Source organism: Pagrus major, chromosome 6, assembly GCF_040436345.1.
Source record: "Pagrus major chromosome 6, Pma_NU_1.0".
NCBI classification, from domain to species: Eukaryota; Metazoa; Chordata; class Actinopteri; order Spariformes; family Sparidae; genus Pagrus; species Pagrus major.
In genome coordinates, this window is record NC_133220.1 from 27,590,614 (window position 1) to 27,617,760 (window position 27,147).

The following is a 27,147-nucleotide window of genomic DNA, read 5'->3' on the forward strand; positions in this document are numbered from 1 at the left end:
GGGATGGTGCTTTTAAATATTCCACTGAATGGGGAAGAAGAGAGGAGCGCTAATAACACCTGGAGAGGAGGAGAGCCTCATTATTCAATGAGGGCTAAGGCGTGTCTCCATATGCTGGCCCTCAGCAGCCATTAGGCAGCCACTGAACAAATCTGCAAGAAGACTGCTGATGCTTACAAATGCAGTGTTTTATTTTAAACTTTTAGACCATCAAGGCTTTAAAGAGTTGACACTATACAATTATAAGAGTCTGACAAAGAGATTTGTTAGTTATTTATTGTAGTGTTTGCAGGTAACGGCAGGTTTGGACGAGAAAGATACTGACGTGATTAACGTTGCTTTTGATCATTTGTTTGCCTGCTGGGTTTTTTGACTGAACTCTTGGTCTCCTTGTTTTCTTCTCATTCCTAGTATAAGCATAAGAAAAAACCCACATACCCTTTTAATTAATCATACTAGCAGACATCTTGGTCTTAGACTTCAGATACATGAGTGTGCTTCTTTGTGTCTCTCTTCTGGTGTTGTAAATCTGTCCCTGTTTGTTGTCTCCCCCCCCCGCGCCGTGTGCCGCCCTGCAGACCCGGCCTCACCATGTCCTGGTTGCTGGCCGTGTGGATTAGCCTCGGCTTCCTGCTATTGTGCCAGGCCACGCTCTACCAGACCATCCAGCAGCACCATGTGGCCCGGCCCGGCCGCACCGACATCCTCACCCTGGGTACGTGCACCTCTCTTGTCAGCCTTCGGCTTCGCAGCGCCGCGTTACAGAGCGAGACGTTGCCCTCTCAATGGGGGCAGGAGCTCTCGGCTTTGGCTGTTCAGAAAGCAACAGCGAGAGACTGCTGCAGTATGTCAGAGTGATTTGTCACAGCGCTGTACTGTAACATGATGATTCACCATGCTCGCAGTCATACAGGACGAGGAAAGGGGAAGACTTATAATTATGCATCTAATTGCAGGTTAGGTTTAGTCACTCTCATGTCTATTTCCTTTACATTTTGTCCTGTTTATGGACGAAACATATACACTGTACATGTTGTTGGACTCTGGCTGAGCTGCAGACATAGAGCATCTTCAAACACTGCGAGCTAGCTGGTAGGGAGATGATTTGTGTGTGAATTCTTGACTACAACGCTCTGAATCTTGCTGGCAGGACAAGCTGTAGGCAAAAATCCCTATTACTGTGCGGGTAGCCAAGGGAGCTTTGATCACTGTGGCTTAGATGGAAATGACAATTATGTTTCCCCCTTTTGCACTGGAAACGTTTGGCAATTAAGCGCGATGCCTCCTGCACCGTAGGGGCAAAAGGGGAGGGTAGACGCCGAGGCGGATCTAATTCTCTGATTATGGAGAAGCTTACCAGCATTGCTTATGGTGTATGTGGGGGTGTAACAGGGGAAGGCAATGGTTTTCCACAGCAAAGCGAAGACTTTCTTTAAGCTTCTAACAATGAGTGTGACTCCCAAGCTGAACCCTCATGCAGAGTGTGGCTCTCTCTCCAGAAGCCAAGCGACTGTTAAGCATTGATGCTATCTTCCGCCTGCCTCCCTTTGTGTGTGCGTTGCATTGCCAGGCAAAAAAGGCAGTAATTGAAGCAAAAACTCCAGCATTGAATTCTACATGCTTGTGTTGAACATCGGTGACTTTAAGCAGCATGTCGGAGAATTGGCTTACTTTTACTGAGGAACAGCTGACACATGAAAATCCCAGCTATGATAGATAGAAAGTTCTCAAAGAATCCCGCTCCCGTTAATTGGAACAAGAGGGTGAGGGATGAGCGACAGAGAGCTCGGGATGAATTTTTAAAAGCTGGCTTCCAGTTTTTCTGTTTTTTTTTTTTTTTCTTTTTGACTGGTTGGCAAGTCGAGCTTGGTGCCAAAGATGTACAAGGAAGTGCAAGGCTCAGTAAGTGTCTCTTGAATAATGCAGTAGTCCCAAAGGGGAAAAAAGGAAAAAAAATAAGAGCCCCCCCCCCAACTCCAACACCCCCCTGACGGAGATCTAGAGGAGTCATCCAGGCAAGGGATAGTTATGGCTGAGAGTTCTCTGAGAGGCTTCCTGTCAGACAGATCAACTCACACACTTTGCAGCATACAACATTGAGGAGGGGAAGGACATGTACATGCTCGCACATTTACACACCGTTTTCTCACCGAGGCCATTAATGGTGTGGCATTTTCATGGGCCCTCTGGGGATGCCGGAGCTGTGTTCAGGACACGTCAGGTCTGAGGGGATGCAGGCTTAAACTGCAGAGGCGGATGACAAACACACACTTTGTTCGTCTAATCTCTCCGTAGTCTCGCATTTCATTAACGTTATTAGACTGATTTAGGCTGAGACACTCAACTTTAAACAACGTCACCGAGAGGTAATCACAAGAGAGATGGTTTACTGTATTGTTGGGGCAGGGTGATATTTATCAACCGATGTTGGCCAGTCAGATATATCACTATTGGCCCATTTGTTGTCAGATATCAGCCGATATGAAAACTTTTTGTTACTGCAGAAAAACATGCTTGATTTGATTTAAAATGGATAAATTGCCAGTGATCTTTACAGTTTCAGTGTGTCCCTTGTGTCAATAAAAGTTTATTGTTTATCGGTGAAATGGCCCCCATGGTGTATCTTTGTCATAAGTGTTTGATGACCACAACTGAGGGATCACTGCAAAATGTATCAATATTGGATTTTTTCAGCCCCAAAAATTGTGTGTCGGTTGGAATCTAATTTAGAGGGAATTTAGGTTAAATTGGCTATTACTAATAATCAATAGTTATCATATAGTATTATTAATTAGAAGAAATAACAAGATGTAATTTACATATGATAGCTTCAGGAGCACGACCCTTGAAGAAGGGAAACAGCAGATAGCTGGCCACGGTGAGAGACCAGGAAGGAAGGGCGAGAACAAAGAGGGAGCTGAAGTTTTGTTAACCTGGTTAGGTGGTGTCACACACCCTGACCAATCATATCTCTCAGCTGGGTCTCTGGTAGGGCTTCACACCTAGGTGTGCTGACCTGGGGGGGGACTGAGTTAAGATCAGAGTTCAGTTGAAATCCCACAATGAACACATTCATCTGCGGATCCCAACAATATACACCAGCATCCACACTGAGGCCCTGTTCCGGTGTTATTTTTTTACACAAGTGCTCTCCAGAAAAACTTTTAAAATCAACCAAACTGTGATGGATGACAGTCATAATTGCATCTGACAATCATAATCGGAGGATATGTTGTGATATTTTACTATCCTAATCAGCAGCTTCCTAGGGATAACACTCTATCACAACTAGGCACTCAAACAGAACACATCTCCCTCAGTTTTTTCTTCTTCTGCTGCTCTGCAACTGTACAGTTTACTGTATATCATGTTTTTTTTTAAGAGGATTAAGCCGACATCAATCTTACTCAGCCGTGGAGTGGCGTTAACCGATCTAACCAGAACTGCTCTCTCTGAATTGAAATGCTATGATGAATATTTGAATTAGAATTGATTTTATAATTTGAGGAGCTCTCTGGTTTCATTGAGGCCGGAGCCCTCAGATATAAATAGACGTGGCTATGTAGGACGTAGCAAAAAAAGAGATGTCTTGCCTTGAAAAATCCATCGGCTTTCATGCCACGCTGTTTTTCCGTAATCTAATAATGTGCTTGCGTTTCTGAAGGATGATGAAAAGATGTGCGATATAGTGTCCGCCGCACGGAAAATTAAGTTGTAAAATGGTTTCGTTAATGAAGCATGAGGAATACAGAATTCAAAAATGTCTGTGCTGATAAACAGGTTAATAGAAATCGTGTTTTATCTCGAATTGATTGATTAATTATCTTTAAATTGCTTGATGACAGATAGATCTTGTAATGCGCATGCTTTGCCGCTGTATCATCTTCTAGATAGTGATAAGCCAAGTCTCGAAGTGAAATAGGGGTTTGGTATTTTGTAAGAAGCCATGTCCTGAAATAAATTTGTGTGGATCTTGGCACGCAGCCTGGACAACTGTCTGAGAGACTGAGTGGGACAAAAACTCACTCACCGTCCCACATAGACAAAGAGACGCAGAAGAGGGGCTGTGTGGGTATCTGAGGAAGGGAAGTGAAGGTCACGTTGAGTTAGGTACAGATATAATCCTCTAGCCAGTTGAAGCATCTAACAATGTTTGAGAAATCAGTTTATCTGCCATCTGCAACACTGAGCTGACAGTGCATACCAAAAAAAACCAGATGTGACTGCTGAGATAAAGTTTCAAGATCGCGTTTTATTTATTTTTTCTGAATGTTTCCGTGACAAATCGGCATAGTCACCGCCGAGGCGGAGATTCAGTAACGGGTTACCTGACTGCACCGTCACCTGCTCAGGAAGCGGCGCCGCTTTCTTTCCCATGAGCCTCTGCTCCAGCCGCTCCTCGCCCCCCCCCCCCTGCGTCCTGCTAGTGCGGCTGAAGATTGATGGCGGCCTGATTCTGGGCAGCCAATTCTGGTCTCTCAAGAAATAATCCACTACATTGACAGATGAGCTGAATGTGACATGACACACACACACACACGGCCGGCTCTGCACTCTCCCCACCTGCCAACACAGTGAGCACGAGCGCTCACTGCCAAGACTGCTGCTGCACAAACCAGGCCACTCTTGACAGCGCATAGTATTGGAGTCCGTCACCAGTCAGTAAAAGTGTAACCAATTCACATTGTCAGCGTGTTGCTGGCTGGAGTTACTATAGATTTGGTGTCTTCTGAAAATGAAAGTGCCCCCTAATGTGTCGTCTGCTCGGTGTGTTGTCATTAAGTTACACATAGCAGGAACTGTATTTATTTTCCCCTCGTTCAGCTGAAGTATGCATATACAGTTGTCAAGTTCATGTAATGCATCGATACCCAGAGGGGCAGTCTGAATATAACAACACTTAAGCTACTGCTTTGTTTTAATATGACTCTGACAGGGCAGTTTAAGAGAGTCTCAGATCTAATAGAACAACATGATTCCTGTTCCAGAAGCAGCTGTAAAACTAACTCCACTAGCCTGTTAGGCTTTGATAGCAGTCTGCTGCTGACGTTTTGTTTGACCTTTTTTTCTGTCAGCCATCGTGACAAGGCACCACTGTGTATATTGCACTATTACAGAACTGAACTTCATATATTATTAAACCCCTTATTATGAAGTTACCAACTGTTCATTTGAAAGAATAAAATAATCAAAGGCTGAAAGCGATTCAACTGTGAGTGGCAGCCATGCTGATTTTGCATGTCCATAAAAAATATTACACGGCCCTGCACAAAATGGGCTATGATACAGTTGACAAGGCGGACAGTGGTGCCGCTGTTATGTTTTCATCCACTGACCTGAGACATCTTGTAAAGTGTAATCACAGATGATTGGAAGGCTTTTTTAATGAGCACATTGTTCATCATGCCATGACGCTCCTTCAGTGTAGAGAAGTCTTTGAGGTGGAAGAAAACATGTAATTGCTTTGATAAGCCAAGATGCATCTGATGGTCATAGAAGGGCAGCAATGTGATCATAAGCAGGGATGTGTTTCTTAAATTAAGAAATGCATCTCCGGCTTTAAGAACACAACCTGTCAAAAACAAGGTAGCACTCAAGTTTTCTGTTGAAGCTCCGGTTTTTAACTTGAGATCTAAGGAACAGAGTTTTCTGGAGTGGAGGGAAATCTGACAAGAGCCAGCATTTTGAAATAAACCTTGAACTTGATATAGGATAGCTGTCTCTTGCTAAATGAGGATGGGCTAGAAGTCTAAAAAGCCATACATACATACACACGGTATAAATTGATTTTTTTTTTGCAGAACGGATGGCTGCTTCAGAAGATTGACGATTTTTTCAGGCAGTGTTTGGGAATGTTCAGAAATTAGCTTCGCTGGTTCACAAACCGAATGCACACACCGTTTTCAACTTGGAACTCATTTCCATAGTTGTCAGACTCCTCATTGCAATAACTCAGCGCTAGCCCTGGAAACACAGAAGCGAACATGCACCTTTTTTTTCTCCCCCCACACAGTCATCTTCAAAGTGCTAATCTTGCTGCTTCGCTTCTTCTTCTTCTGTGGAGGTGTAAGAGCTTTTATGAAAGGCAGATCCATCCATATACATACAGGGAACAGCTTTCCATATAGGCTCTCTGTGTTTTTGTTTTGCCATTAAATCAGCTTTATTTACATCCCCATTAAACTGTGGAGACTAATTAGACGGAGAATTGATGGTGAAAGAAAATTCAATTAAAGTACAGTCACTAGAATGGATGACGCCTGAGTCATATAAGTGGAGGGAAATAAATTGTTTGATCTGGCTGGCAGCAATAGCTCAGGCAGTGATATAAAGTATAAATATGTATATACACACACAGAAACACAAACTCAACCAAGTAATTGCTGTCCAAGGGTGCCAAATAGCTTTTTTAGTGGTTGAGGTAGGCACGTTTTGTATATTCACTTCTGTGTATATCATGTAAAATCACCTCTTCAGGATTATCTCAAGCAAAATAAATTATTTACAACACAAACGTACTTACATTTATTTTCTGAACGTGGCATCTACAAATCCTGCCTTTTGCCAACAGAGCAACTTAAATCCTATAATGTACCTCCACATGGGATTATAATTGCTTTGAAAACTGTGGGCTTAGAGAGCTCATCAGCGCTATGTGATCGCACTTTCTATCACACAGCATGCCCTTCGAGGTAATGAAAGCAACCTTTCTAAAAACCAGGCAATAACTGCCTGATCATTCAGGTGCCGAGCGGCAGTCTCTCTGCGCCTGGCCTCTTCCCCCCAGCCCTCCATCCTCTTGTCTTCCCCCCTCCCTCCACCCTTTCCCCCCCTCCATCTCCTCGTCTCTATCGGCCCCTCAGACGATTTGTCATGGATCAGATGAGACAATTTGTCATGGATTAGTGCACTTAAATGTCTGTGTGATAGTGGAAGCAGTCACTGGAAAAGCTTAGGAATCCTATTACACTGCGTTTTATGGCTGGCGAGAGCGGAGGGAGGAGTGGAGGTTGAATTGGCACTTTCTATGGCCTGTGTGCCATTTCTTGACTTTTTCCTCCACACATAATCAGATATACACTTGGAGGTGAGCTCCACTGATTTGTCTAATCTGAGAAAGTAGACCAGAAGTTGTGTATTCTTTCTTGGTTCACCTCTTGCTAACTGACTGTTCACCAAGCCTGGCTGGTACACTACTCTTACTACTGTCAAGCTGTTTCACAATAGACCATATTCACACAGTGGCCATTTTCCTCTGACATCACACTCAGGGTGGAAAGCTCAAATGTTGTACTGCTGTGTTCCACGTTGCAATTCATAGAAACGTAGGGAATCTGGCAAATTGTTATCATTGTAGCTTATCCTCATTGATTAGCAACTGTGGTGGTAGTGAAAATCTGGTGGGACATCAGGCCATATTTCAAGGTGAAACAACATATTTGACACCTGTTTGCTTCCTTTAGACAACAGCTAATGTTAGCAATCAACCGCTTCCTAGCTAACATTACTGTTTTATAGTATGACACCATAAGAAACGCATGAATTCATCTGAAAATATCAATGCACATCTTGAATACATTAACTTAAACATGGAAGTGAAAGGCACTGGATATAGCCTAATAAGGCACTAATGTTAGGTAAAAATGCTAACATTAGCCAACAGGTTATCAATTTATGACCTGATGTCCCTCCAGATTTTCACAATCCACCATCTTTCCAGTTGCTGATCAACCAGGAGGAGGTGAAATGATTCTACACTTATAGGACATGAAACCTGGAGCACAGCAGTACGGCACTTGAGCTTCCCACCCTTCAGATGATATCAGAGGAAAATGGCCGCCGTGTGAATATGGTCTATAAAAGTGACAGATTCAGCGCTTAAAATTTGTAGTCATTTTTTAAACAATAGCAACAGCAGGATTTATATTTCTAGCTGGCTACTTTGGATTTTCTTCTTTGAAATGATCAGCTGTTGTTAGCTGATTTAATTAGCTGTAGCTAGCTAGCAAGCAAGCTAATGCAGACAAAGCTTTTTCCCTAAATTATTTGTTTTAAAACAAGAACCTTATAAAGGGCTGTTAAATATGCTGTTGTTTCTCCAATATTAGCATTTTAGCTCCCTCACAGTACATGTTCCTGTCCTAAACCTGTATTTTCCTAACGTTACCTGTATCCCCACAAAATATAAGCTATCTTACTGAGACACCCCTGACCTTTGGAAGGTTACTACTGTAGGTATTAAGCTGGTTAGCGGTTAAATCCACTCCTTATATGTTTGTTCTTGTGTTTATGGTTATGTAAAGGCTTTCTACACTCTTAAGATAGAGGGTGTAGCTCATTACACCACTTCCTTTTGTGGAGGAACTTATAGCTTGACAGGCCCATCCTGCTTAGCTACGGTTGCTAAGCTGTGATTGGGGGAGGGTTTGGAGAACAGTCAATTAGGATGTTATTTGTCTTCTACAGCACAAACTTCCCCCACCCCCTACTGTACCTACTCATTTCCCAGTGTTAGTGATACATTTGCAGCTAAATATGAGCGTGTTTCCTGAGTTCCAGTAACAGCTACGTATGAGTCAGTTTCATATTCGGTGTCTGCAAACAGATTCTGATTCACCTGTGGCAATATTGCCATGTCATTAGTATTAATTTGCTCAGCGGTCTTTCTCATTTCAAGCCTTTAACTGCATGTACTCTGGTGTATTCTACCCCGCCTTGCCTGAGATTAGATGGGCGTATATTAGATCCTATTCTTCTCTGATGTCAAATGATTGTCTCAGACAGAATATACAGGTGCTATTTAACACAGGTGGCTCATTCCCCCAATTATTTCCAATAAATGAAAGTATATAAAGATAGACAAACCACTCACACAATGCAAAGCGTGCTCAAATAACCCTGTCAGGCAACACCTTGGGATTCAGGCCTGTGTCTCACAGTAAGTCTATTTCCAGCTGTCTATTTTAAATAGTCCTCTATGCTGTCAGGTTTTATTCTTCCCAGGCCCTTGCAGCAGCACATCCATATTATGTATACTAAACAGAGCGGCAGGAAGTTACTGTATCATAGATCATTACCGTCTTTATTCATACAATATCTTATGCAGCTCTGCCATCACCTCTAGGCCCCTTAAGCCCTTTAGTAGCGTCTTGCTGAAGTGAAATAGCCTGCTTATGTTAATGGAGCACAGAGACACACTGCCAGGTAATTGTGATGCAGCCGAGCTGCTTCGCGGCATCATTTAGAGCCACTGCGGGGGACAAATGTTAGTCATTGAGTGTTTTGTTTGCAGAGGACTCACTTTGCCCCAGCAACTCATTTACCCAGTGGCAGTCAAATTAGGTTGACTTAACCATACTACTAATTTACTTTCTAAATTGTTTCACTGCAATTTTCTTCTTGCAATCAATTTTGGAGACCACTTTAGTGAGATGTATAAAATAGATGATTTTGAGCAACGATCTTTTGTGAACAGACAGCTACTAGAATCCAAAGATAACTCTGCCACGTACCTGGTTATAGTGGGCCAAGAGTAAGTGGATATTTTATCCATGTTTTTGTCTTCTCTGGCTTCACTTTTGTTGAAATAGAAACAGAATCATTGATACTTAATTTCAGCTTCTACCTTGGGACTGATGATTTCCTTGTTCACTGACATTAGAGCTGCAACGATTAGTCGATCGGAAGAAAATTCATTGCCAACTCTTTTGACAATCGATAGTCTTTATTCAAGCAAAAATGTCAACCATTTGCTGGTCCCAGCTTCCTAAATATAAAGATTTGCTGCATTTCTTTGTCATCTGTGATATTGAATGAAGAGTCTTTGGGTTTTGGACTGTTGGTTGGACTAATGTAGTGATTTGGAGATGTCACTTTGGGAAATTGTGATAAGCATTTCATTAAAATTTTATAGACTAAACAATTAATAAATTAATTGCCCAAATATACTGCAGGATAATCAATAATGAAATGAAATGATAATGAGAACTGCAAGGAGAGAATATTGGACTTTCATTCATTAGGTGGATACAGACATGAATAAATGCCATTGTTGCTTCATATCTGTGGGATGTAACCAGTGTTTCCCACAGAATAGCTGTGTACTTGTGGAGGGGGGTGTTAGTGTACCTGCCCAAGCAAACTATATGTGTGAGAAACACTGGGGAAACTGTTTGCTAACAAGTTAATATCAACTTCAAAGGTTATATTATGTCAGCGTTGTGTTTACAGCTCATTTCTCACTGCAAATGCAGGTTTAAAGTTCATGACTTTTTTCCTCCCATCTTGTTAACCTTCGAAGTGTGTACACACCTCACTCACAAAATACACAAATGCCACTTCATCTTTGCACCTTCTGCATCTCAGAATTGTTTTCACACTCCTAACAACATGAAATCTGAGATGCATATATTCAATTTGTTGCCAAGGTGACTTGCTTTCTCAGTTCGGTCCAGTGAATCTTTCATTCAAGCCCTGACAGGGGACAAAAATTGATTATGGGCTTTGGAATTATGGAAACAGGAATCCTCTTGCTTGAATATGTCCGCACTTGTCATACGAATGATTGAAAGTCTGTCTAAATTTTCCACCCGCGGTGCTCCGTCAGCATTAGCTGAGGTCTATTTGTCTTGTCTGATGTGTCTGGATGTATCTCTGCGGCTGCTGTGCCGAGGCAGCACCGTATTGTCTTATCACAGCTTTATCTGACAGCAGACGTCTAATAATGGAACTCAGGTTGAGATGTCACAGTTAACTGTTCATCACTGCTACACACGAGATGGACACGAGCAAATATGTGAATAAATAGACAGAATATCTTGTTGTATCCACACTATTGTGTATCTTGTATTAAATGTGCCAGTCACTTGTACTGTACACAGCGAGAACGGTGACGGACTGTTGAAAATGTAGGGGGACAATTAGTATCCACTGGCCCTGCAATGTATCTTCATTTGCCACAGTATCTCCAGCACATGTCAGGTTCACTGAACATGGCTCAATGCCCTCATGCCTTCCCGCCCGGCGCCTGTTGGCCAGGAGAGTGAGAGAATGAAGGATGAGGTGGCACCTGCATGTGTCTGTCTGTAGCCTAATGACCCAGAGGAGCTTTCTCTCTCGCACATTGTCTCTCTCCTCACTTTTATGCTCTTTATCTCAGACGTTCTCCGGACACCTCGTCTGCCTATTAGCTGCGCAGCTCATCTGCCTCGGGTCTTATCCCAATCTTATTCTCTTACTCACAAACTCCTTTGTACGTCAGTTCCCTCTGTGGATTTGCCAAAAAAGACACATTTAACTTCAATTATCTTGGGAAACTGAGCAAAGCTGGCAGTGTGTATTTGCAAGGAAATATTATTTCAAACCTCAGGCAGCCAGGCATGCTGTGTAGGATTTTCCCTTCCTCATCTCACGTCCCAGAGGTTTAAGTGGTAGGAGCTACTGAGTTTTTCCAACAAAAAGACCTTTTGACCTGCTTTCTGTAAGTTTTGTGAGTTGAGTATTAATGCCTGCTCCAAGGAACTTGTTCAACCTTCTCCCTGAAGGCTTCAACGAAAGTATGAGGACGGCGAACATGTGTACGAAATAAGAGTGTTATTGGAACCGAGCTGATAGAACTGAATACCTTTCTGCATGCCGTCTTTGATCACAACATCTTTTCCTCGTCCTCGTGGATTTCGCTCGTCTCCCAGGCACAAACTGCGAGGCACACATGCATGCTAAATAAAGAGCGCTGGAACTGTACTGATGTGTAACTGGATCCCTCACCTCATCTTTTATCATAATATGTTTTTTTTTCTCTCTCTGTCCTTGTGGAGTTGAATCCGCATCAAGGCCTGTGAGCTTAAGCGCCTCCGTGAAAGACAAACAAAAACATCAGTTTTTATAATCTTGCCGCTGCGCTTTTCATTTGTAGGACATTCAGGCTGAGTCAGGGTGCAAAACGACTTTATCCCTTGCATCCACAGAGGGAGATGGAGCTGCAGTAGCATGTCTTTGCCAAACAGGAGGCCGAAAAGCAAACTGTGCAGGTTAATGTACGTCGTCCATACCGCAACAAAGGACACTCGATGTAGTGGGCATTCATGTTTAATCTGAAAATGCTGTTATTTTTACGATTTCATTCAGTGAAAATGATTTCCTTAAACAACTTAAATGCTGCTTTTTTCTTCTCTTTCCTGACAAGTATTTTCCCTCATTCACTACGGTCATGCAAATGTGTGACTTGGTGTAAGCATGTAATGAAAAGTCTGCTCAGAGCCGAGCCAATGTACTCTGCTCTCGTCAGGATCAAGGGCTTTAGTTTCGCTCTCAGCTGATGCAAAGAAGCACAGTAAGAGTGTGATGTTTCGCTGAAGAGAGAAGTAGTACCTCTGGCTCACTTACTGTATATTAGCTTTTAGTATTACATTCCACCTCTTCCCCTTATTTTCGCTGAGTGCAAGCCTCGCGTGGAGCTGCACTCACGTCTCGACACGACTCCCCCTCTTCTCTTAGGTGCAATCAAAGCGTAAGTCTTTGATTTAAGCATGAATAAAATACAGAAAATGTTTTGTGAGACATTCGGTGGAGTCTAGCTTGGATGCTACACTTTTTTCTCTCTTTTTGTTACAGAGTACATGTCAGGCAGCCAGCTGGGAGAAAGAGAAGAAGCTGGCTCTGTCTCCCCATAAGTCACAGTCACCAGTATTATTCATTCACTATTTTAGTCACTTAAGTCATACTTCCACACATTTATCTTCTGTCTGATTGTGGGATGGATACACTCACACATGCTGTTAGCGTGATCAGGACTCCCTATATAAGATGATGCATCACCTTAAAATGAAACATGGCTGCAGCAGGAGTTGTTGGAATATGGAGGAGCTGTGCGCATCCTGTCAGGGCCATCAAATCAGACTGGGGTCTCTGAGCTGCAGCATGTTGCTGTAGTGATGTTATTACAGTTTTGGATGATTCACATGAGAGGGCAGGCGGCAGCACTTCTTTTTTTTTTCTCGGCTCTTCAGCAAATGAGAAATGTCACCCACAGCTGCAGCTGGGGCAGGCTTAAAGGGGTACATATTCAGCAGAGCTGTGACTATTTGTTCCACTGGTGTGATGCAGTTGGAGGTATAGACCAGAGGGTAAAGGAGTGCACTTGTGAGGAGGAGGAGGGAGGGCAGAGTAGTGAAGAAGATGGAAATCTCTGAACAAGGTTCATTAGAGGCTGGAAATATGAGTTTGACCCACTGTATGTCTGTTTCTGACAGGTTGCTCTTTGCTCTGACGTTGTGACTTGTTATAGAGGTGTGTGTGTGTGTGTGTGTGTGTGTGTGTGTGTGTGTGTGTGTGTGTGTGTGTGTGTGTGTGTGTGTGTGTGTGTGTGTGTGTGTGAGTGAGTGAGTGTGTGTGTGCATGTGCATCACATCCCTCAACGTCTTGGGCTGACATGTGCAAAAAGAGAAAGTTCCACTCAAGCACCTTCTGAGGTGCAATAGTGTTATCACATTTACAGCCTGGAAGTGTCTGTTAGATTGTACCTCAGCCTTTTGATGAGTAAGTGTTAGATATGTCATACAGCTCCCAGTTCACAATATACTGTCATTCACAGTTACATCCCGTTTCCTCCTGTTTGTGTCAAGTTTATATCACGGTGCAGTATTTTTATCTAATGCTGTGTCATTATTTTCATTTACTTATCTTAAATTGCTTTTACAGGACAAACTTGACAATGTCAAATCAATCTTGAAATTAACCGCTGCTCCGGCTCTCAAAGATGCCTCAAATAAAGATAAGGGGATGTGGGAATAAAGTTTATGGCAGCATGTTTGTGAAGGGTTATTGCTTGTGGAGTCCATGTCCTCCTATGAGAGACTGAAAGCTCAGTGTAATGCAGTAACCAAAGAAAGAAGTCAGCAGTCAGTATTAGTTTTGAGCTGGTCTGACTCCACCTGCTAATTCATCTGTATTCTGTCCTGTTGTTTTCTTACTTGACAATTCTGTTGGGGAGTAAGGGTCAGGGTTTGGGAGTAACTGCTGTAGTGGTTGGGGCCAAGTAGTTCATGAGAACGTGAACTAGGACGTGGTATGAGAGTTGAGGTTCGGGCAAAACTGGTAATAGTTAGGCTGAAACGAGTAGTCTGTTAACGAATTAGTAGATCGACAGAAAATTAACCAACAACTATTTTGATGATCTATCATTTGTTTATATATATGGTCGTTCTCACTTCTCAAATAAAGATAATTTGATGCCTCCGTGCCTTCAATTCTGTAAAAAAGAAACAACAACAAAAAAATGTCCTGGCCATCATTCAACACATTTTTAAACAGTTTATCATTAAAGGAGACACATTTAGCAAATTGTCAGGTTTATCATTTTATTTTGGGTTACTACTGGAACAGGTTTACATGATTTAATGCTCACACAACACATCAGGTTTGTCATACTGTCTCATACTGTGAGTATGTGACACACGACCCTATCAGGCAAGACATCTGATTGTATTAGTGTTCCCTACCGATGAGAACATCCTCTCAGATCAGAAAGTCAACAGTTTCTGCGATAAACGTCTCACCTGCCACTGCCAGAATAGGATGAAGACGTCCAGAATTAACTTGAGTACCACTTCAGCTGTGAATCAATGAGGGGAGATTTTCTGCGGCCTGAGGAGATGAAAGCCCCTCAGTTGTGCCTAACAGATGTTATCCAACACCAGCGCTGGAGACGAGGGGCACTCTTTGTCGTTCTCTAGCCAGGGGTGCGGTGTACTAATGTTAGTAGTATTGGTGATATTGGAAGGTGAATACGAGCACCTCGTAAGGTCTTACAGGCTCTCGCAAACATGCCATCTCTCCCTGAGGTGAATTGGATGAGGAGCGAGTACAGATCTCGTAAGCCCCCTCTAGGAATCGAGGCTCTCTCTCCGCAAGGGCACTCGTAATAGGTGTCTTACACATGGGACAGCAGCGATGAGACAGCCTCATATTCCTTTTCACAAGGAACAGGGGATTATGTAGTCTTAAAGGAGGGATGTGACTGCTGTACTGTGATTGTGAAAGATGAAATCAACTAGGGTTGTACCGATCCGATCACGTGACTCGGAAATCGGGGCCGATCACGCCACTGAAGACTCGATCGGGACTCGGACGTTACGACCCGATCAGAGATCGGTTTTATATATATTTATTTAGTCATTATTTGTATTAGATTGTTGATATATGGGCTATTGGTGATTCAAAATAAAAAAAATAAAATGAGTATTTACTACCACCGTTTACGACATGCGCATGCGCAGAAGACCAGCACGCCAGTTTGTTTTGAAGCGGAGTGGCGAGTTGTGGCGCACCATGTCTGCTGTGTGGAAGTATTTTAAAGTGAGTGACGAGAACGATGCAGTTGCAAACTGTCAGATATGTAAATTTGGGATATCGAGGGGTGGTAAAATATAATAAAAAATAAGGGACACCTTGGATAGTTTTCTTCGATCTTTTTAATTTTTTAAATGTATTATAAGAGTATCGGATCGGGACTCGGTATCGGCAGATACTCAAAAATCAAAGGACTCGGACTCGTATCGGGGGCAAAAAACCCTGATCGGAGCATCCCTAAAATCAACACTAGAGAAATTGTTGGTTGAAAATGAGTAATAGTGTAAAACATATAAGAACCATATGGCAATGATGATCTAATCTTGCCAATCTCATATTGTTATCCAGGCAGAGTGCTTGTGCCTATGCTTTGTGGCTGAACACGAGAGTGAAGACAATTAGATTCATGTTTCTGTGGATCCTATTCAAACATGGCTGCCAGTTGGAGGAGGAAGCAATGTGTTTGAACACTGAGGAAATTTGGCCGATCAATCTCACTTCCCCTGTCCAAAGACTAGACTGCCATCGATCATTGTTTACCCGTTATATCTCTTTCCCAGCAAGATGTTAGTTGCCATCTTGCAACAGTTTTCCTCGGACATTTGCATGTCTGGCTGGATTCACCTATTTGTGAGCATCTGTGTTTTCCTGAGAATGAGCGTATGTGTATGCAAGAGAACCTGATAGGATGTGTCTGCCTGAGTCAGCCAACCAGCTCACTGCAGTGCTGTCGCTGAAGCCCGGCCAGACAGATGGCCTCCATTTGATCAGGGAGATGCTGTAATGGTGGGCCAAGAGCACCTAAGAGAGGCTGTAACGGGGTCTTTATGAGCAGGTCATACCTCCAATCTGATAAGGGGTGAAAATTTTAACCTTTGTTAAAGCTTATCTTCTTTGGCCCTACTGCTCCACTGATCTGTTGGCTGATGTGTCAGATCGTTAGCAGGACTGTCACCGACCACACAATGTTCATCAGTGTTTGCATATAGACATGCCTGTCTGTCCACACTTCAGAGGTGCCACCAATGGCATATACTGTTGAAATAAAAATAATATTTTTGTGCTGAGGATAACAAATAAATGGAATAATTAGCCTACTAAAATGATCAAAGGGCCGGGATGAAGTCATTAAGGGGCTGCATTTGGCCCACGGGTTGAATATGTCTGGGCTACAGCCTTACCAGCAGCTCTCTGATCCTACACTTTGGTGCAGCTAACATCAGAATGCTAACATGCTCAATATGACACGCTAACATACAGACGTCTTCTTCATCGTCGTATAGCATGTTAGCTTGCTAATATTTGCTAATTAGAATTTAGTATTTACAGATATTTGGTCATAAAATGAAGTCATGTAAAACTTTAAATTTGGACCTTATGATGACGCTCAGTGACGCCTTTAGTAATCCTAAGGACAACTTATATGTTTGCAGCAATTTCTTCACCTATAACCAAGATGTAAAGTCAAAGGATCACTTCAGTCGGTAGATTACATCCTCCGGAGATCATGAATGTCTTAATCACATTTTATGGCAATATATCCAATATAAGATATTTCCGTTTGGACCAAAATGGTGGACTGACCAACTGTCATTGCCTTCCACGGCGTCACCGCGCTAATCATGGCTACAAAGTGCTAACAGAGAATGAAATAGGCGTACTTTTAGACTGGATGATCATCACAAGGAGCTTGGCCAATTTTAGTGTATGGGGAAACATCTCTGTGACTGCATTTGTGTTTTTGTGCCAGCCAGATGTTACTGAGCATGCTCAAAAACATGGTTTTGTGTTGAAATAGATTCAACATTATGGCCTTTTATTGTTCTTTATAGTTCTTAGATGATAATGGAATTGTATGGCATGGTGGCATGGGCTCTATCAGACTGTGGCTGTACAGACAATGCACACTATCCTGGTCTTTTTATGGGATATTTCTACAATAATAAAAAGATTTAAACCAGGCTTATCCTTTAAACGAGGGAATGTAGTACTGTGTGTTATACAACGGGGAAGAGCTCCAACCTATTGCTATGATTGATAAACAGATTTAAAGAGAACATTTTGTTACACGGATGGTATTCAGCTGCTTGAAAAGGTGTTACATTTTAATGGAATAGCTTTGTGCTTCATTTAAAAAAAAATGTTTTATATAGTCCAACACAGATCATATGCTTAGTCCACGGAGTGCAAATTTTCCTCGTACACACATTTAATATTAGATGAAAGGCGACATCTTAAGCTTACAGCGCTTAATTTCTCCTATGAAACCAGTGATTGTCTCCCCCACTTGTCACGGGGCGGAGACATTTTCAGGATCACACTTGGCCCTTATCTCGCCACACTCGCAAATCCATTTTTAAAAGGTTAGACATTAATGGCAAGAATCCCCTCCTCCTTCCCCATCCTCTCCCTCCCACTTTTCAGATACGAGATTACACATTTCACCCTGAGCAACAGACAGAAACTAATCCCTGGTCCATGTGCGATATTAGGCCTATGCTCGCCGTGTGGCTGACAGCTCTGCGGGGCCAAGTTTGGATATTGGGCATTTAACAGGCCACTGTAAAAAATCTGACTTCTGTTAGGCACTAAACCACACACAGATGCTCATACACACACACAACCTCACACACTTTGCACCTTCCACATACTTGAATGAAGACAGGAAAATACAAAAAATTTGCAAACACATGCTTGAACTTCCAAACACACAGCAGATTTCACCCCGGTGTTGTTGAAAAGCTATGCAGCGTGATTTCAAGTACAGTATTAAATAGCAAGATAAGCATTGGGCCTATCAGAGAAAGTGTGATAAGTATCCCATTAAGTGCCCTGTGGTTTCTACATTCTCTCTGAATCAGGGATCCTAAGTGGAGAAATTAATATTTAATGCCTCTGGTAGAGTGCTACAGACACTTTCTGGGTGATTGCATCAAACGCACAGAAGGGTTGACAGTATCAAACCCACCATTTGACTTGCCTTAACAGCAATTGGCTTATCTAAAAGGGTGAGATATGTTTATAAGCAATATTCCTTAGTTCTGCCCCCATTTTACCACATATTAACATTATTTCCAGTGTGTGCACACTTCAGCTGCAACGACTAGTCGATTCATTGATTATCGCTTACTGATTCCTCGTTTCAGTCATTTTTTCCAAGCAAAGATCTCATTACATTAGCTGGTTCCAGTTTTGCAAATGGAAGGATTTCTGCTTTTCTTTGTCATTTATGATAGTAAATGAAGAATCTTTGGGTTATGCACTATTGGTGGGACAAAAGATGCTAATTAACTACATCTCTTCTTTGACTGTTGAGCATTTTTTACAATTAATTGACATTTTATCGACTGAACGATCAATCCATTTATAGTGAAAATACCCCACAATAAAAATAATTATTAGTTGCAGCCATAGCACACACATGAATGCAGGTGTCCACCTACAGTACAGTACATACAGTATTAACACTTGCATGTCCACTATTCTTCATTCATGTAGGAGGAATGTTGCTAAACATGCTCACTTTTGTAATATGGAATTGTTGGTCCTGTTGATTTAAATGGCACTGCATTCAGCAATTTTCACAGTTTATAAAAGTCGTGACTAAAAGATGGGTGATGCTGACAGGAAATATTTCCAATCGCCCTGACTAGAAATATTTATGAAAACTGATTAAAATGAGAATTCATTTTGCCTGTTTGTAATTAATGCTTATTCATCAGACTGTTCAGAAAACCTCAGGAAGTGTTGGCAGTGTTTCCAATGGCTTCTGTACTTTACAACACCAACAATGACAGCAGTATCAGACGCTCCCAGAATTTGTATGAGTAACTACTGTTCACCCTGTTCAAATGAAGGACAGGCTGGACCGCTGTATTAAGAGCCACGGGGGAATTTACTCAGCATTCATCATGCATGTCCAATTCATTAAGATCTACTTTTTTATAAGGGTGTCATAAATTTCACATCTGAATTTTAACATCAAGAACCTGCCCTTATTAATAAATTACCACCACATAATTTGGATTCATTTCTGTGGTTTTAATAAATCCACAGTCTCGACGTCGACTCATGAGCGTGTCACAATGTGTTGATGTGTGGTCTTTGTGGTTAACCACTCTTCAGGGGCTGACGTTGAATTGTTATTTTTCAGCCATGTTTATGCCTCCTTGCTGGTGACAGCCGTGGTGGGAGGGCCATCAGTCCGTCCCATTGTTGTGAACATCATATCTAAGGAACGCCTTAAGGGAATTTCTTCAAATTTGGCACAAACGTCCAGGAGAACTCAAGGATGAACTCATTCGACTTTAATGGTCCAAGGTCAAAGGTCACTGTGACATCTCAAACTCAAGAATTACACAAGGATTCGTACACTTATTGTGACACAATTTCACACAAATGTCTCATAAGATGAAATGATGAAGTGACAACTTTCTTTTATCCAAAAGATAAACCGTCAACATTATTCAACGCCATAACTCAGGAACAGAAGGGGAGAATGTGACCATATTTCACATTTAGTCAGCATCTGAATCGATGATTAAAGAAATCTTCTGTGCTGCCAGATGTGTGTGAAGTGTTCGCGTTTTAGAATGTGTAGCTTTCTATGCAGCAACATCCACTTTTTCAGCGTTTTCTACTCATCATGTCATGGTTACAACTATGTAAACAAGGCTTGTTGACCTGACTCAGGACTCAAAATTTTTTTCCCTCTCAATATCTTTCATACGCATCACCTGCTATGTTAAAACTCAAAACATGCATTTCAAAAAGCAGCACAGTGCTGAGCTCTTCCTCATTCCTGAGCTTGGATTAAAAGCCGTTCACTCGATGTACATGATCATATTAGCGACACAACACGTTTTGACGTGTGTGGACATGTTTCCTTGAGACCCCATCATTCATTTCCACATTGATGAGATTAAAGTGTCTTTTCGTCTCGTTAAAGAACAACACTCTCCCTGCACAGCCTTGTGTACAGCATAGAATAGATGCCAACTGATAGACAGCCAATTTTCTATTGTGCTTCTGTTGTGAATACAGCCGTGAGCCCTGGACCACGTTAATGAGTTACTGTACGTGTGCTTGAGACATGCGCCAACACCGAGCCAAGCTATTCACCGAGCTGCAAAGGCGTGAGGGGAGTGGGGGCTGACAGTTTGCATGCCTGGACCCTCCGTTCACACCAGTCTGCTGGTCTAAATCCAATTCATCAGCCCTTAATGGACTGCACAAATTGTCTCTCTAGGATCTTAACTCAAGGAGTGGATGGACTAAACAGGAATAGAGTGGGAGCATATGGCACATAGTGTTGAGCACAGCATAAAGGGTTAGGGCTGCAGAATTAACTGTTTACATGTACAAACCTAAAAGTTTTGTATACATGGTTGAATGTAGATTTTGTGTAGAGAGTTCCAGACAGCTCGGGGAATTATTGGCAAACATTCACCCTGGATTCTCACCTTCTCTCAGAATTCACACTAAGCAAAAAAAATAAACGGAACAAAATCAATTAGCTTCAATTCGTTTCCCAAATTCTTTTTTTTAAGCGCCTCAAAATACTGTCACACTTTCCACTGCAACCACAGTGTTACTTTAATTGTGTCAATTGTCGTTGTTTCATTTGCAGTTGACGGACATTACGATGTGTGATTCTAGTGTTAATTTGTGTTTTTGTCTTGTCGCCATGTAAACTGTTTGGACCCCAGGAGGAATAACTGTTGCCGTGCAGAAGCTCTCACTAAACACAAAACATATACAGTTATTTACATACTGTACATGTATACGTAAAAACATTTGAATTTGCGTCTGGGTGTATGTAAAAAGTGATTATCATATGGTTGGCATCTTCACATTTAAAATTCAACATCTTTAGAAACACTGTCCGTCCGGTTTGACTGCGTGTGAGCATCGAGCATCAATGATATAAACACAGTCCACCTTCTTTGGCACACTGTAGTCCTGCACTCTGTCGGCTCCGAATACGGTCCAACTGTCTAGTACAACAGCTTGATCCATGATGTTGTGGTGGAGACAGGTCTTTGTAAAGATGTGGGCATCATTCTCTCATACTGAGTCCCATTTTTCCATTTCATTTTCCTGCGACCGGACATTAGCCGGGCGCAGCCTTAAATCCTAGATGGATTAGCATGGCTCCCATTCTGGATCTCTCCCCTCCCCTCCCTGGGTCGGTCTGGCAGATTGGATTGGATGGTCGCAAGATGCCGTGGGCAGCTTTCTTCTCCAATGCTGATAAATGTATTTCTGTAATAGGTAATACTTGTTTCATCATTAAAGTGGAAAATTTACAGTTAAAACGGTAGCAAAATTTGAAAGAGCTACCGGCAACTATATCTGCATGCGCTGCCTGCAGTTGAGAAGTTGAGTGGCTGAATGTCACTGCACACATTTCCAGCGTACACGCACCTGCAACTAAAATTACAGATGGCATGTTTCAATAGCAACGAGCATCTGTCGCAGAGCGATGCTCGCTGGCTGCCGATTCAGCTGTGAGCGGTGTGTTGGAGACGTGAGAGCTATCCTTCCTCCCTAAAATCCATTTGCTCCCTCCATTTCCCTGCATTTGAACATGATCACACAGCTCACAGAGCTCAACAGCAGCAGCAACAATAACAACACTGCTAAATTGTCAGTCTTTTACCCAGGGGCAGCCACGCTTACCGGGCACTCTGTTCAACTCCATCACGCCTTTGATCCTGTTTGTGAACGGTGTGTATTCATGTATGTGTGTGTGAGGATCATACAAACTAAAGGAATGTATTGTAAATGTGCGAGTTCTCCTGAAAAGGTGCATTATATCAACAACTTTAAAAAATTTGATTGCAGCACACTGTCAGCTCCTTTGCCCCCGCATTTTTCTGTTTTGTTTCTGAGCTTGGTTTGTCTGCTCTCTCTCCAGCCGTCAAATTACCACCCATATGACTTGTTTCACTACAATTGATTACTCAGTTCAATTTGGAATGCAGAGCAACACAGGTGGCGGGCTGTCTCACTTTATCTCTTTTACTTCCCTCTCTGTGTTTTAAACGGAAAGGAGAGTGGGAGAGAATGAACCCATCTGCACCAGAATGATTCATCAGGCCTTTTCCATGGTTGAAAACACCCCTAACAATCTGGGAGCACACACAGTCCTGCCGCTGCTACTGCTGTTGTCGTACAACATGCAGCAAAATCCTGACCGGACCACCTGTCAACACATACGCTCAGCAAGGATGCTGATTTACTATTTAGAAAACATTTTCACTATTATTGGAAAATGTAAAAGTGAACTCTCAGCTAATCTGTTGATATTGACCCTTTCATTTGCCATGATTTTTGTATTGTTCTGAACTTTTAGCTTCTGCATTATGAAAATAAGAGGCTCCACAAATTTGGTTTTACCATGGCATAAAATGTGTTTCGACAATAGATATGTTTTTTTACACAAAGAAAGGTATATTTTCATGTATAACAAATGCCGAATTAACAAGTAGTCCTGAATAGTTAAGAATTTGATGTAGACAGCATTTCATAAAGTTCATAAAGTTCACGTTTTTTCAGTTTCTCTTCACGCAACAACTCTTAAAATCACACGATTTGTAAGGGAGTCTGGCGATATTGCCGTTACTAGTTCAATGGTTAGGTGAGACAAACATCTGCTGCTACCATTGGCACGTTAGGAGAGCCCAAGCATGTAATTTTAAATTCAGTGAACATCATGGTAATCAAACAATGATTGTTGTTCTAGCTTCTTCTTGTTTCGCGGAGGATGTCAGCTGAGGAGGCCGTCCCTCAGTGTGGCCCAGGACACATGACAAATGAATGTGGTCACTTGCGTCTCAGACCACCTCCGAATGTGTTCTGAGTGATCTGATCTCAAATGTGTCCTCAATGCGTCTAGGAGGTGTTCACACCTGTACTCATAGCTGTCCACATGTGATCGGATCACTGCAGAGGTATGTTGGTGCCAAAATGTGAACAGCCTCTAAGTCTAGGACCAGCGGGTTTTTCTCTAAAAGTGATGGAGCTTTCCCTTCTATACCTCCTTCAGATGAGAAACTCCTCTCCTGCACTCATGCATGCGGCTCTCCTGACCTTACTTCACGCTCCGCTTGGCAGGAACACTTAAAGACTTCCCTCCATCCATATATACTCTCTCCCTCTCTCACACCTTCGCTCTCCCCAGCCCTGACATAACCGAAGAGATCGACTCTTCATGATTTTTTAATATCTCCCACATCTCGGGACTGCGCTGCGTTTTTGCGTGATCAATGTTTTCCAGACTCTACATCTTGTTTTAATCAGGGCATCATCGCCCTGCTCGGGTTTGCTGAGACAGGTGTGCTGTCACCTTTTTTCGCTTTCCCTTTCTCACCTTTTGTATTGCACTTTTCCCACCATTTCTTCGTTTTGCTGAAGTGTGAGCATGTTATTTAAGTCTTTCCTGTGAGAGGGCTCCCCAGGGCAAGGGCAGAGAGGTGGTGAACGGTGTGAAAAGAAGTCATCTACATGACGCAGGGTGCAGGGTAAGGCCAGGGCAATGCGCATCGATCAAACCGTGCAAATCCTAAATCATAGTCACATCACAACTTCTGTTTTGCTTTAACCTTGTGAATTTATTTGTCATTCTCTACAGACCTGGAAGGAGAATTTGACACCAGTGAACAAAGACATGTTCTTTAGGATGCTAGAAGAAAAGGCGCAAGTGTGAGATTTTACCTTAGATTCACACAACACTGCTATAACACCTCACTTAGAGGTGCAAGTCTGTCACATTAGCTCTGTGCCAACTATTCAGAGGCATAAAAAACAAACAAACTTTGTTCAAAGTCATATTATAAGACATGGTTTTGCAGTGACAGCTGCAACTAAAACTCCTTTTTTGTTTCTCCCCTTTTCCGGTGGCTCAGTTTTTTGCTTTTTGTGCGTTCACTTTGAGGTAAATATTGTCATTTTAGGGATCAGAGTGCCAAATGGTGTACAGTATAGTCTATCAGAAGCTTTTCACCTCTCCGGGTCTCTTAGCGCTTTGGTGTGGCTCGGATCAAAAGCGCTCATCAGATCAGAAGGATGCCGGTGCAGGCCTGAACCCACACTGCAAAGGTCACGGTTCACTCCATTATTCATCAGGTTCTCATGCTAAAGCCCGGGGAGTGTCAAGAAAGCAAAGAGAAGGAGAGAGAGTGGGAGATCGAGAGATTGATATTGAGAGGCGACCCCCTTTTTTTATACCTGTCCTCCCATAGAGACCCCTGCCAAAAGTCCTCCTTTGCTACTCCAAAAGCCCCAGCTCTCCTGTGGATATAGAACAAAGGATGGAGGCAAAATGAAGCAGAAAGAGAGAGGCAGAAGAGGGAGAGCACCTCTCTCTGAATTCTTCTCTTGATTTAGCTGTCTCTGCTGTCTCCAGCCCCCTCTGAGATCCAAGACCAAACAGAAAGATGCCCCCAAATGTGACATCTCGAACGGCACCTTGATGTCGGCACCATTTCGCTCCAAGACCCTCAACCACTGGCCAAGATGAGTCAACTTGCCAAGAACACAGAGAATATTCATATTGGTAGTGTTCCCTGAAATGTTCCAGCCTTTCCCCGTCACCAGCAGCAGCAGCAGCAGCTCGTCATCCAACCATCACCGTGTCATCTAATGCATAGTCGTAATACTCTATAAGGGATAGACGAGAGCTGAAAAAAACACAAAGCTGGAGTGGAAAAAATGAACACATTCACACTTTTCCTGTAAAATCTTAATACTTCTGGGACTCTTGTTGTACATTCTGTTCAGCGTTTGTATTCCCCGCAGAGCAAATACACTCAAGCTGTTCCGGGTTGTTGTTTTTTTATTATTTATTTTTCACACGGCAGCATTGGCCGTCAGCAAAGCTCTCCCCAAACACTGACCCCCACCACACAGCCTCTCTAGAAATTCTGACGTCCCAGCTTCCTGAGGGAATGTTTCAGGGAAAGGGAGCACGAGAGGTGAGATCTATAACTGAACACATATCACTTTCTTCTCCCCATCCGCCCCCGCAATCTCTCCTATCCCGTCAACACACACTCACACACATGCACGCACCACCTCCACAGAACAATGAGAGAATCCTGTGATCCCCTGTTGTGCAAAAAAAGCTCACTCCCCCCCTCAACTTTTTTTTTTTTTTTTTTTTAAATAGCAGCATACAGTATCAGCAGAATTACTGAGGCTCGACTTCGACGCTGCAGCAGCCTTGCTAGAGTGTGTCAAGCCCAGAGGGGTTTAAGGCTTTGATCTAACGCACAATACCCAGTGTGTGTGGGGGGGTGGGGGGAGTGCGCACACACCCATACGCAAATGAGCGCACTGTTCACCCAAAAACGTACACCTCTACGAGCACGCGTGCACACACACACACACACACACACACACACACACACACATCCCCTTTGATATCGTTCCAGGCTTTTAGTGGGTGATTAGGAGAGGCGACCCAACTAAAGGTCTGGAGTGATAGGAGGAAGCAGGAGCCTGCTGCTCTTTAGTTAGAGGAAACCAATACTCTGTCTGTAGATAGAGGGGTAATTATGCTCAAGGGTTGAGGGGAGAGAGGAGCGTGCATTTTGGAGGGGAAGCCAATCAGGGGAGGAGGATTAGGGTGAGGGCAAGAGTGAGAAAGACTGTGCTGGAGGGGGGGGTTGATTATAGATTCCCCACTGTGTCACCCCCACAGACAGCAATTAGAATTCCTCCAGAGGGATTTTAGTGTGTGTGTGTGTGTGTGTGTGTGTGTGTGTGTGTGTGTGTGTGTGAGGCCACATGTGTGTTTACATTATGGTGCAGGCTACCGGGTTCCTCCAGTGCTGCATAAATGCAGTGGAGGCGGACGCTGCGGTGCATGCACACACATGTGTGTGAGTGTTTACTGAATCCACTCCAACACTTGTTGGTGGTCTAAGCGCTATGAAATATTAATGCCCCCTCTCTCTTAATGATTCATAAATTGTATTCCGATACTCACCACTCTGCTTCTCCTCGCAACTTTCCACTCCCCATAATTGGACCGTTGGCTTGGTTAAAAAGAAGAGAGAGGGAGGGAGAGAGAGATGAGTGCAGGGCATGAGATGAAAATCAAGTTTTCCTCCCTTCTTACACATTTCAGCAAGCCGCATGCAAGTGCTGAGGGATCATAATGTCAGTAAATAGTATTCATGAACAAATGCTCTCCCAGGGAATGTGTTTTTTTAGCATTCGCGCCGACACCGAACAGTGTTGTGCGTTTGTCCGGGAAAACCGCTGCAGACTGCCGGTGACACCTTACAAAATAGCAGCTTTAGCAGACAGGAAACAAGGGAATGCCTTATTTACTGTAATAAACCCTCTATTATCAGGAGAACCTTCAGATCGTTTCTCTCTCTCCTCACATTAAGATATGGCGAGGCTTCACTCTAATGTGCGCTAATCTAAGAGAAACAGATTCACATTATGTTTGTTTTATTTATTTATTACCCGGCATCGATCGGAGCAGCAAAATCACCACTCAGGACTAAATGAAAAGAAAATAAGCCTATACTCTATTGCTTCTTTATCTGCTGTCTCTCTCAGTCCCCCAGCCTTTACCATGCTCTCTTTTTGATTCAATAACACTTTGTAAGATGGGCACATTAATATGAGGGTAGGAGAAAATCTCCAGTGGGAGGAGATTGGCTGCTTTAGATGCTCTTCCTCACCTTCCTGTGTCTTTAACTCTCTCTCTCTCACACACACACACCTGAACACACATTCAACGGCATAAGTGGCTCATCTGCAGGAGCAGCTGGATGTCTG

At 42.9% G+C, this 27,147-nt stretch overlaps 1 protein-coding gene across 1 annotated transcript in view; it reads left to right on the forward strand.

Moving 5' to 3' along the window:
* Positions 1-591: 591 nt before the first annotated feature.
* Positions 592-27,147, forward strand: part of tafa1b (TAFA chemokine like family member 1b) — a 114,906-nt gene continuing 88,350 nt past the window's right edge. The window contains exon 1 of the mRNA XM_073469028.1: positions 592-715. Within this exon, the coding sequence (XP_073325129.1) occupies positions 592-715 (124 nt within the window). The remainder of the gene's footprint in view (positions 716-27,147) is intronic.